At 54.4% G+C, this 13386-nt stretch overlaps 3 protein-coding genes across 4 annotated transcripts in view; 2 read left to right on the top strand and 1 right to left on the bottom strand.

Moving 5' to 3' along the window:
• Positions 1-5: 5 nt before the first annotated feature.
• Positions 6-6858, top strand: PEX16 (peroxisomal biogenesis factor 16). Its single transcript, XM_051791686.1, has 11 exons — positions 6-186; positions 312-347; positions 574-650; positions 1905-2038; positions 2341-2447; positions 2931-3011; positions 3998-4150; positions 4488-4560; positions 4837-4956; positions 5165-5229; positions 6333-6858. The coding sequence occupies exons 1-11, from the start codon at positions 21-23 to the stop codon at positions 6389-6391; spliced, it is 1071 nt and encodes a 356-aa protein (XP_051647646.1). The 5' UTR covers positions 6-20; the 3' UTR covers positions 6392-6858.
• A 70-nt stretch (positions 6859-6928) lies between these two features.
• Positions 6929-9592, top strand: FREY1 (Frey regulator of sperm-oocyte fusion 1). Its single transcript, XM_051791706.1, has 4 exons — positions 6929-8170; positions 8383-8456; positions 8571-8742; positions 9450-9592. The coding sequence occupies exons 1-3, from the start codon at positions 8103-8105 to the stop codon at positions 8705-8707; spliced, it is 279 nt and encodes a 92-aa protein (XP_051647666.1). The 5' UTR covers positions 6929-8102; the 3' UTR covers positions 8708-8742; positions 9450-9592.
• Positions 8930-13386, bottom strand: part of MAPK8IP1 (mitogen-activated protein kinase 8 interacting protein 1) — a 26065-nt gene continuing 21608 nt past the window's right edge. For both annotated transcript variants that reach the window (XM_051791637.1, XM_051791636.1), the window contains exons 6-12: positions 13143-13218; positions 12528-12700; positions 12128-12237; positions 11870-11989; positions 10765-10835; positions 10389-10487; positions 8930-9951 (exon numbers count right to left, since the gene is read on the bottom strand). In XM_051791637.1, coding sequence (XP_051647597.1) covers positions 9879-9951; positions 10389-10487; positions 10765-10835; positions 11870-11989; positions 12128-12237; positions 12528-12700; positions 13143-13218 — 722 coding nt within the window. In that variant the 3' untranslated portion in view covers positions 8930-9878. The remainder of the gene's footprint in view (positions 9952-10388; positions 10488-10764; positions 10836-11869; positions 11990-12127; positions 12238-12527; positions 12701-13142; positions 13219-13386) is intronic.

Raw genomic sequence — 13386 nt, 5'->3', positions numbered from 1 at the left:
AGCAGCGCGGCGGCGGAGCCATGGCGGCGGCGGCGGCCTCGGCGGCCACGGCCCGTGCCCGCGGAGCCGGCCCGGCGTGGCGGCTGCGCCTGCTGTGCCAGCGCTACCAGGAGTACGTGAGGCGGCACCCGGCCGCCACGGCCCAGCTGGAGGGCACCGTGCGGGGACTCTCCTACCTGCTGCCAGGTGCGGGAGCGGGGAGAGGTCCGGGCCGGGATCTGGGCCGAGGGGTGCGGACACCGGGGCGCAGCGGGGCGCGGGGCTCCCCCGGCGCCGGGTGCTCGCTGATACTCGCTGTCTTCCCTCCGCAGGTCGCTTCTCGGACTCGCACGCGCTGTCGGAGCTGGGTAGGTGGGCAGCGGGGACCGTGCTGTGCCCTTGCGCGGGTGAATGCGGGTCCGCTCCCGGGCCCTGCTTTTCTCCTTGGCTGGCTGCATCCTCTGGCAGCCCATGGGAGGAGTCTACACGTCTTGCTGCCCTCCTTCCCTCGTCCCCTGCCTGGGACAGAGGCAGCAGCGCCGGTTTGGCTTGCTTTCTGTGCATCCATTCTGCGGTGTTCTCTTCCTTTTCCAGTGTACTCTGCCTCCAACCTTTTAGTGCTGTTAAATGACTGGATTCTCCGAAAGGACCTGCAGCAAAGCCTGCCCGTGGTAAGGCTGGAGTGTGTGGGAGGAGGATTTGGGACACATGCTTCTTCCTTGCAGGAGCTTTCAGGGAGTGTCTGTAGAAACTTGATAGGTCTCCTGTGGCTTCTCTTTGTGGTCAGGTATGGAGAGGCCAGAGGCAACCTCTGAATGCAGGTAAATAGCAGCCTTGCCCTATAGCTCCTGTCTTGGAGGAGTGGCTAGAGCACTCCCTGGACTGCAGAAATCAGGCCCTGACTTGCACCAAAAACTCCACTGGCTTTTTTGAGAAGCTCAGAACTCGAGCTAGGCAGAGGCATTGCTGAATAACTGTTGGTGTTTTCAGAGCAGTGGCTCTGGAGCACTGAAATTCTGATTCTGTCCCTCAGACTCTTTCTTTGCATATGCCATTGAGCAAAACAAACATAAGTACCTTGCTTCTATATCTTGCTTGAATAAGCCCCAGGCTGGTTCCCAGCACTTGTTAGACCCTTTGGGGAATGGGGAGGAGGGTGGTTTTTTCCAGACAAGCCTCTTCTGTTAGAAGCCTGCCCAGTGTGTGAGTTCAGTGTAGGCAGCTCTGGCTGGTGCATCAGGTGTGTAACAGACAAATGCAGAAGACTTCCCTGGTTGTTGAAGTCAAAGAGAATTTCAGCTGCATTGTCTTTATTGATGCTTTTTAATGGATTAAAGCCTGTGGTTGACAGCAGCAGCGAGTTCCCATGTGGAGAGCAGGGACCTAGACTGGAAGAGCACCCACTGTCTCAGGGTTCATGCCTGGAATCTAGATGCTGTATTCAGAAGGCATTCACTCTGGTGTGCCTGTGGAGTCTGGGTCCCCTTCCCTCTACTCCAAGCATACTCTCTCATCAGCTCTGGCCCCAGAGAGGAAGTTTGCCGTGTGTCTCAACTCTGAGATGAGGTGGAGGAGAGAGTTTTGCCATGGAGCACAGTGCCAAAACCCAGCAGGCTTGCCTGCTGTGTTTGTTGGGGTAGAAGGCAATTCAAGATACAGCTGTGATGTTCTCCCTGTTTCTTGAGTAGCAGCCCTGTGTGATACTGTGATGTCTTGGTCTGCTCCTGCTTGGAGCTAGATAAGTGGTCTTGTGAATAGGCTCCGGCTGCAGTGCAGACATTGCTTTTTGTTTCTGGAGCTGTGACTTCCAGGGCCATCTGGTGCTTATTTCTGAGGGTCCCACCAGACTGGGCTGTGTGTGTGCCCTCTTTAACTCCAGAGCAGAACCTCTGTCTTATCACCCTCCTTCTCTCTGTGTTTTGCAGTCACTGCCCCAGCAGAAGCTGCTGACCTGGCTGAGTGTGCTAGAATGCGTGGAGGTCTTTGCAGAGATGGGGACAGCCAGGGTGTGGGGGGAGATGGGCCGGTGGACCATCATTGTCCTCATCCAGCTGGCTAAGTAAGTGCTGTAGGGGGGGAAGGGGCAATGTGTGCTCAGAAAGGGGGTCTGGAGGGCGCTCAGTAGTACCCCAGGAGAAAGACCAAGCAGGACTGAGCTGTTAGTCCCTGAGGCTGGGGGAATTTGGAGCCCCACGGGGTACTGGATACTGTGCCACAGAAGGGAACGTTTACACCTCTCACCTTGCCAGTTGCTCTGAGCAGACCTGAGTGTTTCCCTCTTCTATGGAAGCCACCTTTCCAGTGCAACAGTAGCCCAGCTGCATAGTCTGGTACTGGAGGCTTCCACATGTCTCTTCACAGAGCCATCCTTCGTCTCCTGCTCCTGCTGTGGTACAAAGCTGGCATCCAGATGTCTCCTCCCATCGTGCCACTGAACAGGGAGCAGCAGCAGCCTCTCCACCCTCAAGGTGATTCCATGGTGTTGTCATCATTGGCTTAGTGCCTTGCTGGGCCACATGTCTTGTCCTGCTGGAATTGCTTATCAGATCAGTGGCTTGTGCAGCAAGCTGTAAGGTTTCAGTACTCAAGGCTGAGCTTTGTTGAACTTTCCACCCTTTACAGAGGACAAGTTAGCTTAGTGGCAGGGTTGTTTTACAGTCTAGAAGCAGGGGATGGAGAAGGCTAAGCCAGGAACTGCTGGCTGAACTGGGAGTCAGGCTGCATGTTCCCCGGTCCGACAATGAGGAAAGAGGTCCTAGGCCTGGGCAGTGTCAGGCAGATTTACCTTTTCGCTCTCTGCCTAGTGTTAGCCCCTGCAGGATGGTCCGGTGTGCAGGAGATCAGCTTTTCAGTCTGCTCTTCTTGGTGGCAATGTAGGGGACGGTGCTGCCAGCTCTGGGGTGAAGTGTACTGCTTTGAAGCCTGACTCCTGTGGCTGATTTCTTCTACAGACACAGAAGACAACTCTTCAGGGAAGGATCAGACCTATGTTGGCAGGCGTTCCAGCCGTGTTGTGCGCTCTCTCCAGAGCAGTAAGTAACTGTTTTCAGCCTGAGCTGTTTCTGCTCTGTGCCCCTTATGTTTGACGTGGGTGTGAGCATATCTTGCCAGTGTGGGTGGGTGTCAAAGCAACGGGCATTGAGATGCGTGCTGCAAAGCTGGCACTTAAATTGTATTTTCCAAGTGATCTGTGCAACAGAGACAGCTCTTCATTAGGATTATGCTTTGAGGAGCACAGATCTTACAGGTACCTCTCCCTGCTCTGTCCCCTTTGGAGGCAAGCTTTGAGGGTGCTGGTCAGCCACAGCAGTTGCTATGTCTGCAGCTCTTCAAGCTTTCCTGTTTCACATCTTCACAGTGCAGAAAGCAGTGAGGTGGTGGTGCAGGGGAGGTGGTGGGAGGTGGTGGGAGGAAGGTGTCCTGGTTTTGGTTGGGATAGAGTTAGTTTTCTTCCTAGTAACTAATAGAGTGCTGAGTTTTGGGTTTAATATGAAATAATGTTGATAACATACTGATGTTGTAGGGTTTTGTGAAGTAGTGGTTACTCTAAGCCAAGGACTTTTCAGTTTCCCAGGCTCTGCTAGTGAGGAGGTGCACAAGAAGCTGGGAGGGAACATGGTCGGGACGTGTGACCTGAACTGGCCAAAGGGACATAGAATGTCATGCCCAGTATATAAACTGGGGGGAGTTGGCTGTGAGGGGCAGTCGCTGGTTGGGGATGGGATGGGCATCGGTCAGAGAGTGGTGAGCAGTTGCATTGTGCGTCACTTGTGTTCCTTGGCTTTTGTTATCTTCCTTTTTATTGTTGTTGTTATTATTATTTTACTTTATTTCAACTATTAAACTGTGATCTCAACCCATGAGCTTTACCTTTTTCTGGTTCTTCTCCTCATTCTTCTGGTCGAGGGAGGAAGGGGGTGCTCCAAGGCTGGGGAATGAGCTAGCAGTTGTGTGATACTTAATTTCCAGCTGGGACAAAACTTTTATTTGTGTTAGTGACCAAATCTGCTTGTTTCAGCCCCATCCCTGCAGTCCCGACACTGGGGGTCCCCCCAGCAGAGGGAGGAGTCACAGAGCAAAAGAGCGGAGGAGATGAACCAGCCACCCACACCTCTGGGTCTCCAAGAAACCATCGCAGAATCCCTCTACATTACCCGCCCTCTGCTCCACCGTATCCTGCCCTGGCTGTCTGCAAGGTACCGCCGTGTGCGGTGCCGGCAGAGGGTGCTGCAGGCTTGGTCCTAGTGCAGGGCTTACCCAGGCTTCACTCCCTGCTCTGCTTGGGTAGGGGCCTCGGGACTCCTCCCTTCTCTTACACTTTGGCTGGCCTCAGTCGCTGGAGTTGTGGGTACAAGTCCTCCAGCCCCTTCTCCGGGAACCCCCCAGACTGTCTTAGGGTGTATTCTCCTGCACTTGGCAGAGCTTTGTGGGTAGCTGGGGGATTGCTTGTCTATGTGCCACTTGTTAGGCATCTCTCATCTTTCCATTCCTTGACTGTGTGTTCCTAGTATTGAGTTTAGGAGTGTGGGGCCAGAGATCATGGAAGCCCTGGCTCCTCTCAGCAGTCCTGGACATCTCAAGGTCAGTCTGATAAAGAGTCTTTGTTGGTGCTTGAGCATCACACTTCCCTATTTCCCAATCGTGGGCAGGCCCTACTGAGAGAAATACTCAGAAGGGCTGGTCTTTAGCTTGGAGATTGACACATTTGCCTGTCTTCTGCAACACTTACCGTGCTTTCTGTTCTGAGCTGGTGCAGTGTGCTCTGCATAGAGCTGAGGGTGGAGGGCTTTAGAAACAGTTTCTTATCACGGCTGGCTGCTGCTACTGTGAGTTAGCTCTCTGCCCTCCTCCTTCCAGTCTGAGCTTGCTGAGTGATCTGAAAGACCTGAACAGGCGAGAGCGAGCGGAGCTGAGGCGACGAACCATCCTACTGCTGTACTACCTGCTGAGATCTCCTTTCTATGACCGATACTCAGAGTAAGGGGCCCCTGCTGGGCTTTTGCTGAAAATTTCCTTTTTAACTGAAATAGCATCAGGGGACTGGGTGAGTAGATCTGAAGAGGTCTGGGTGCCTCTGACCAGGTTAATCTGAGCCCTTGCATAACACTGCCCTTGCTGTTCATGCATTCAATAGCTGGGGCAGGAGGTGTCCAGCTGGACTTGTTCATATTCTCTCCCTTCTTAGGGGCAGGATCCTTCTCCTTCTGCGCTTGTTGGCTGATTACGTGCCTGGAGTTGGCTTCGTCACACGTAAGTGGGTCCGGTCCCATTGTTATATTCCCATTTCTGTTGGTGAAGAAAAATGAGGGCAGTTGGAACATTTGCCGGTTGGTTTCCAGTCCAGGGAAGGAATTGCAAAGTCCCTAGAGTGGTTAGCACTAGTGCACCCTGTGTTGATGCTTGAGTCATTTTGAACTGGAAAAGGAAAGGATGAATTGCTTCCTGGTTTGATGACAGTAGTAAACCTCTGTGTGCCCTGAGGCTGCAGAGCTTGGTCTCTGCCACATAGGCCTCTTCTCCTGTGCTTCCTTTCTGCCCTTCAGCTGGTTTACCAGGGCCCTGATTTGCAGCCCTGTTTCCAAACTCTTTTCCTTGATCCCTAGTCTGCAGGGCAGACACAAGGGGTAAATGAGTGCTTAGAAGTATTGACCCAGTCAGGAACTGATTGTAAATCAAAGGGTGGAACCAGGACTGTGTTATAATCCTTCACCATAGGATCCCTTTATTATGGGCCAGAACTTCATTACCCCTCTTCCCTGATGATATGAATCTTTGTGGAGTGATTCATGTCAGTGATGTGACATTACATCAGCCTGTCATCATGGGATTACCCTTTCTTTGGGGAGATCACAAAGCTGGCTAGCTCAGGAGCCACTTCCTCCAGTTAGTGATTTCAGACAGGCTTTGGAGCCTGCTTAAGCCATGTGCTACATAAGCATTTTCATTTTACAGCAGATGCTTCTGTGTTTGCACCTGCTCTCTATTGCTGAGTTGTCTTCCCTCTTCCCTGTGTCACAGCAGTGCCCTCCTGACTCTCTCCATGTGGGTTTTCCCCATGCACGTTGTAGACTGCCTCCCCATTCCCACTGGAGCTTGGATATGTCAGCTCTGAGGGAGTGATTGGTGTCCCACACCATGGCCATGCTGACCATGTTTCACATCCTGCTTGCTCCTGGCACCACATCACAATGTTGCCTTCCATCTTGGCAAAAGTAACTACCTGTTCTGTTCTGTGGAAGCGGAGATTTGGGATTGTTGGGTATCATAATGAGAAGGGGGGATACAACCCGTAGACACAGAGCTTCAAATTTTTGCCTTTCTACATGTGTGATCCCTCTGCTCTCTTTTTTCAGGGCCACTGATGGATTACTTGCCTGCTTGGCAGAAAATCTATTTCTATAACTGGGGCTGATGAGAAGATGATTATTCTCTGCTAAGATCATGGCTGGACCTTTCTAAGGAGGGCAAGCAGGCTGGGGGGAGGGATGTTGATAATGTCTAATTCTCAGTTAAACCATCAATGAGAAGCTCCTGTTCTGCAGGGTGGGGAGAGGGGGTGTATGTGATTTTTTTTAACGGATCTAGCTGTGAATGATGGACACTACATGTGTGCAGAGACTCTGGCCACCTATTTCTTGGACCGTTCTGTGGCTACAGTGATGGTGATGGGGCAATCTCTTTTTTAAGCACTTGTTTTTTCTCTTTTTGTACAGCTGTGCTATAATAAAGCCAGGCAGCATAGTGGGTTTTTGGAGAGCATTGTCTCATATGTCAAGGCGCTGCGGTTGAACCTGCAACCTGCTTGTGTTGGCTGTGCTTGGCCGATCTGCTTGGAGTGGACTTGTCTGTCAAATAAACTGACCGATGGGAGAGAACTGAGCTGAAGGGCCTCTCCCTCTTTGCGTGGGATCTCCTCATGTCTGGTTGCCAGCAGGTCTGTCTCCGTCAGAAAGAGCAGATTTTGCAGTTGTCTACCCTGGGATATGGTCCCTTAGAAGCCTTTTGCTCTGGCCTTTGTCAGTCAGGGCCCCACATGTTGCTCAGCTGGTGACTGTAGCCTCCATAACTCCTGATGCCTGGTTCAGTCCCCAGATTCCTGGGGTTCCCCTGGCGGTACACAGAGCTGCAGTGTGCAGGCTGCTTTCCTGGCACCTAATATATGCTAGAAGCTTTTGCAGAATGGCTGCCAGCCAGTGCTCAGGGGCTTGGCCAAGGGCAGAGAAGTGATTAATGCAGCAAATACTGCTGTTCCATATTAATAAAGGGCCCAGGAGAGGCCTGTATCTCCTCTGCTAACTGGGGGACAATTGAGGCACCAGCCTGTGCAGTGAGCTACTGTGGAGACTCCCTAGGCAGGGAAAAAGGGGTAGTCAGCTGGTGGCACTGGACTGCCCCACAGACAGCTCCCTGTGCAGTGCTTGGAAGCTGGAAATTGCCAGGTGTGTGTGCCCCAAGTGGGTGTCAGGAGCATTTCTACCTGAACCATGCCTGAGGGATTCTGAGGCTGCAGGGATCGCAGCCTTGTCGCCTCAGCACCCGAAACTGGGGATGTAGTTCCACATGCACATCCCTAATGGGCCACCACAGTTGGGGACCACAGGACTTTGCCATTGTATGTGGGGGGGTGGGACTCTGTTGCCACCTCAGCTGACAAGGCCCTGCAACGTGGCAACGGTAGCTTGGAAAAGCCACGAGCAAGGGACTGTGCTCCCTTTGCTGGGGATTTTAGCAGAGGAAGATGCTGAAGACTGCAAAGTCTGTGAAGTGTTGGTGGGGGTCACTCCTGGGAAGGGACAAGGTGGTACTGAGATGAGATGCAGGAGTCTGTTTTTGGAGTGGTTGAGAGGGAGGCAAAGGCAGGTGCTGAGGGACAGAAACAGCCCTGGAGCTGTGGCTGCACAGAGACACGTGCACCAGCACAGGGAGGAATCTGAGCAGGTGGTGGGGCTCAGGCAGGGCTAGGCAAAGGCAGCCCAAGACCTGAAGGTGAGGAGGTAGGAAGGGGTAGCAGGAGCACCTGGAAGGGACTGTGTCCCCTGCCCCCCCCAGTGGGAGTCCTGGGCAACTGGGGTGGCTCCTCTGTGACCTCACTGCAGAACTGGTGGAACCTGTCAGTGTGCACCATGCTGCACTGGCTTCTGCTGCTCGCCCTGCTGCTGGGGGCTGCCCTCCCACAGCCTGTGCACCAGAGGTGATGGCATTTCCCCTCCTCCTACTCCTTCAAGCCCTGGTACCTGCAGAGGTACCCCACGGCTCCTGACATGGGTCTGACACTTGTGGCACTAAGAGCTTTAGAGCTGGCCAGGCTGGGTGGAAGAGACGCAGCACATGGGAACTCTTGTGCCAGCCTGTGTAAGTGCTGTAGGACCTCAGCTCACTCCTGCCCCTGCGTTTTCCTCTTAGGGTCAGCTACTCGGTCCCTGAGGACTTCTCGGCTCCCTTGGAGCTTCCGCAGAAGCACTTTGGCCTGGTGGATGGTACAGTGCTCTCTTTGTTCCTCTGAACCTCCTTTCCATGCGCTCACCCCTCCAGGTGGGCAGTTGTCCCTAATCCCAGGTGCAGCTGGGCCAGTGGCTCTGCTCTGCCCACAGATTACGGCATCAAACCCAAGCAGCCGCGCTTCCCAACCCGGGCGGCCCGGGAGCGGCCGGCGGTGCTGCGCAGAGCTGGCAAAAGCAAGCGCGATGGTCTCGACCTGCTGGAGTACTACGATGATGCCCAGCTGTGAGCCAGTGTGCCCCCGTGCCCACCACAGCCCCACAGGTGAGGGCTGGAGCAATAACCCCCAGAGGTCCCTCCTGATCATCATACGATCTCTGGCCTCCAGGGATTGCAGCCAGGGCTCTTGGACCAAACCCGAGAAGCTCCAGCTTCTTTTGGGGTCCCAAGGGAAGGAATGAGCCAGGGCCCAAACCCACTGAAGAGGGACACAAACGGCACAGTAGCTCCATTCCATGAACCATCATATTTAATAGTTGTTGCCACCACAGCAGATCCAGCTGAAGCACAGAGACCACTTGCTGCAGGGACCGGGAGAGCTCTGCTAATCTCCCTGGTGCTTTGCACAGCTCCCTGCAGGCTTTAGCCCTTCCCTGCCCTGCTTTGGGCAGACACCCAGCTCTGTGCAGGGGCTGAGCCCCACTGCCCTGGGGTGCTCCAGCACTCCCCCTGCCTCTGTCACCTGCAGCTGGGGGGAGAGGGGAAAAGGGCAGAGAAAGGCTTCCCTCCTGAGGGTATAGTTACTGCAGGGAGGTATGGGGGCATTTTTCTCTCTCCCCAGGGCATGGATACAAGAAGGAAGGGATGGGGACAGAGGCAGGAGAAAGCTTTCTCATCTCCTTCTGGCTCTGGCAGAGGAGATACTGGGGCTCCCTCTGCCATCCCTGCCCAGCAGCCATGTCCCCAGGGCCCAGCAGGGAGGTGATCCCATCTCCCAGCAGGAGCCAAAATATGGGTCTTGTTTTCTGTAGCTGCTGTGTCATCATACTGCAAGAGATTGACTCTGCCACTGCAATTAAAAGTCACCCCAGATGGATGTGATGGGAAGCTGTGCCATGGTCACAAGGAGGAGATGCTGTCACCCCAGCCTGCAGCTGGAAAGGGCAGGAGCATGCTACTGCCCCCCCCAACCGCTCACAAGCAGGTCACCCAGCAGGTGCTTCTCCAATAGAATAAACTAAGAGTATTTTGTACAATAAACACAATTTGTCCAGCCCTCCCCCCTCCCGTCCCCCCAGCCCGAGGAAGGGGAGTCACAAAAAGAGGCGGTGCTCCGTGCCCCGGGGAGCCCTGCCCGGGCCCGCTCCTCCTCCAGGCTCAAAGCAGCTCTTGTCCATGCACGACACGGGGAAGGGGCGAGACTGCAGCCCTGGCTGTGCAGGAGGTGCCTGTGCCAGCCCCTACTCCAGGTAGATGTCCTCCGTGGGGCACGTGTACTCCACATACTCCTTGTAGAATTGCTGAAAAGCCCTCCTGCAACAACAGCACCAGGCAAAGCTGAGCAGCATCCTCCCCCCAAGGCAATTACAGATCCCCACTTCCATCCTCATCCTAACACCCTACCCTGTAGCCAGTTTGACCCTCCAGCCCTCCGGTCCCTGGCCCCTCCTGCATTCACCCCCAGAGCTGCCATCAGAGCTGCAGGGTCTCCATCCTTGCTCTGATTCCCTGCACAGTGCATGACTTTAAGACATCTGCCTGTAAAGCCCTGCACTGGGACTTGTTCCAGTGCTGTCAGGAATATGATGCCCATAGCCCTGTCAGTCCTGGCTCTCACCCCAAGCCTCTCATTCAAAAGAAGAGGTGCCAGCCAGGTCCAAGCCCCACGCATATGGGGAGATGGATCAGCCTGGCTGCCTTGTTCCTCCTGCCCTTCGTGAAATAGCCTTCCCTGCCCAGCCAGGACTCACCCTACAGATTCTGCCAGTGGCTTCGTGGACTCCTCCGAGACGAAGACATGACAGGCAAATCTGTGGTCAGCAGGGTGCTTGGTGATGAACCCAAAATATCTGAGGGCAGAGAGAGCAGGTGTGACTGAACCAGCAGATCAGCAGGCATAGTACCCCAGCATCCCTGAGGTGTACCCACCCTTAGACATACAGGTTTGGAACCTGCAGCCAATCCCCCTGGTGGCCACCAGCTGCCACAGCCCATGCCCAGAGCTGGGTGTAATGCCCATCCAAAGGTGCTAGGAAACCTTCTCTTTCCTTCCTAGCCCAGTCTTTGCTACTCTCAGTGAGCAGGAAGGCAGCAAAGCCTCTGCATCGCTGCTTCTTTGCTACTCACTTGTTGTTCTTTGGATGGTACCCACAAAAGGAAATGTTCTTCAGCTGGAAAAAATGGCTACACTTGTTTACCTGGGGGGGAGAAAGAGAAGAACTGTCAAAATTTCCCTCTCATGCCCCTATGGGGCAGCTGGTCTCTGGAAATGTGCACTTGGAGACTGAGGAGTGAAATTAATTGGAGCCTGATCCTGGGCTGCTGTCAGCAGCAGTTTCAGGATTGCCCCAAGCACCTGCACAAAGAGAGCTTTTCCAGGCCTGCCGGCTCCCACTCCAGCTGCCTCTACTGCCAGTAGCTCCTGCAGGGTTTCCCTAGAGGCCCTGAGTTAGACTATACTCAGGCTAGAGTCAGTGCTGCTGTTCACCAGCATACACGACCCTTTTTTCTTGCTAAACAGGCTCTCAGAAACACCAGCAGATAGAAGGTGAACGGACAACTTAAAACCAAACAGGTAATTCAAGCCTAGGTATCCAAGGGGTCCCAACCAGAAATGAAAACTTATTTATACAAGTCTAAAGTGCAACTAAATTGATAGCATCCTCTAGATACAGGCAAGACTTATCTAGAAAGAAGTAGAAGCCCCAGCCCAGCTCAGTCACTGCACTCAGAGACATGAACTACTCCTATCCCACAGCTGTAGGGGAGATTTCCCAACAGCTTGCTGCAAAGCCCTCACTTGCCTCTGCCTAGCATCTAAACTAGCTTTACTAGGCTACTTATGCAGAATGCTAATCAGCAGCCTGCCCTAGCCAGATAAAGAGATTACAGGGCAGATCTGGAGGACACCACTCAAAATAGTAGCAGAAAGGTTTAAAAGCAGCTGACAGATTACTGGGTACAGCTCAGCTTGCAGCATCCCAGCACAGCGACGTGCTTGGCAGCTGCGAGGGCATCAGCTGGCAGTATTGCCCAGAGCTGGGACCTTGTGAGGCATGGGGGACCCTGATGCTGGGCCTAAAACCCTGATGATGGTGTTTCTCACACCCTCACCCATGGGGTGGAGACCCTCAATTTTCATATGCAAACATGACCTATAGCACAGGGGCCACGACCCAGCTCAGAGCAGCCATCAGGGAAGGGATGAGACGAGCAGGGAGCGGGGCACTACCTTGCTGTGTTCCTTGGAGTCGTCAGCTTTCACAGCAATCTTGACCCCACGCACACTGATCTCCAGGACACAGCTGGAGGGTGGGTTAAAGTGCACAGTGAGGCGGCGCGTGGTGGCAATCTGAGGAAGACAGAGAGACAAAGCCCTGGGACTTTTGAGCAGTGCTGATGGCTCATCCCTTCCCTTCCCCACTAAGGCTCTGCCCTGCTGCCACAAGAAGCAGGCGCTCCTGCTCCCGAGGATGCTGTGGGACACTACCTTCTGCATGGCTGCGCAGAGCACGTCATTGCCCTTGTGATAGGGAACCTGCACCGAGCCAAGGAACTTCACCCGAAACTGGTCCACCCAATCACTGCTCTTGGCCAGAGCTGGAAGAGAGAGCACATGGCAGGGATCATCTCTAATGACCAGGTGTGTGGGCTGAGCTCCACCTCCCCGCTCCATCTTCCAACACCTGCATGTTTCCATGCCCAGGGAATGCTTCCTGCAACACTAGGTACCAACACCCAGCATCACAGCAGAAGCTGCCCATCACTCCCTGCTGGGTGCCCAGCTTGGTCCTCCCCTGCTAGCCCTGCTCAACACCAGCCACTGCTCAGTGGAGAGGATGTGAACACAAGACAGGGACATGAGCAGGCTGCATGCAGAGGCTTGGTACCTGTTACATGGTCTGGGTCCTTGGTGACTTCAATAGCGTAGTAGGCAGGAAAAATACCCCGATCACCTGTGCGCATGTTGTATGCCTCATACCAGTAATCTTCCGCCTGCACCTCCACCAGCAAGGGATCATCCACCTCCAGCTCCAGCTCATCCGCATGGCGAGGCACAAACCTGGGTAGAGAGGCACTAGCAGCTGGCTGGCAAACAGTGCTGGTGGCCTTCTCAAGGGCACACTGCTGGGGCACCCACCACCACTCCAGGCAGGCAGCACCCTCATAGATGTAATGAGCCACCAGGACCCAAGATGCTAAACAAAGCATTGGAGCAGGTTAAGGTTCAAAAGGTGGCGGCATCCTGGCACCTAAGGCAAGGGTATCCCCCATTGCAACCTCCCATGATGCTCCCCAGAGGTCTCAAGTGCCCCTGGAGGGCTTGCCCATTGCATGGGCAAATGTTGCTCCTTGGCAGGGCAGGAGCTACAGGCACTGGTTTGTTCCCCAGGGCTTCCCACACTGGAAACACTGGGGCTTGTGCTAGCCCCACCTTGGTGGGAGAGCAGCACCAGCTTTCCCCTGCAAGAGGCTGGGGACCCTGTTTGTGCCTGCAAGCTCACCTAAAGACGGCGCGGTGAGTCTGCTCCTGCTCCTCCCCGTTGATCATGCAGGAGAACAACCCAAAGGACTCGGCACCTGTGGACGAAGGCAGAGGAGGACATCTCAGCATTGAGGGCTCAGCATCGCAGCCAGGGGAAGGACATAGGCTGGGCAGGCTGCTGAAACTCCTGCGGGATGGCTCAGCCAAAGCCACACAATGCCACAGGAGAGGGAGGCACGGCTAGAGCTGCCACGTTGGTGCTC

This window comes from Manacus candei, unplaced genomic scaffold (assembly GCF_025592945.1).
Source record: "Manacus candei isolate 608988 ecotype Guabito, Panama unplaced genomic scaffold, ASM2559294v1 h1tg000033l, whole genome shotgun sequence".
Taxonomy (NCBI): Eukaryota; Metazoa; Chordata; class Aves; order Passeriformes; family Pipridae; genus Manacus; species Manacus candei.
This window is presented reverse-complemented; position numbering and strand designations above follow the sequence as displayed.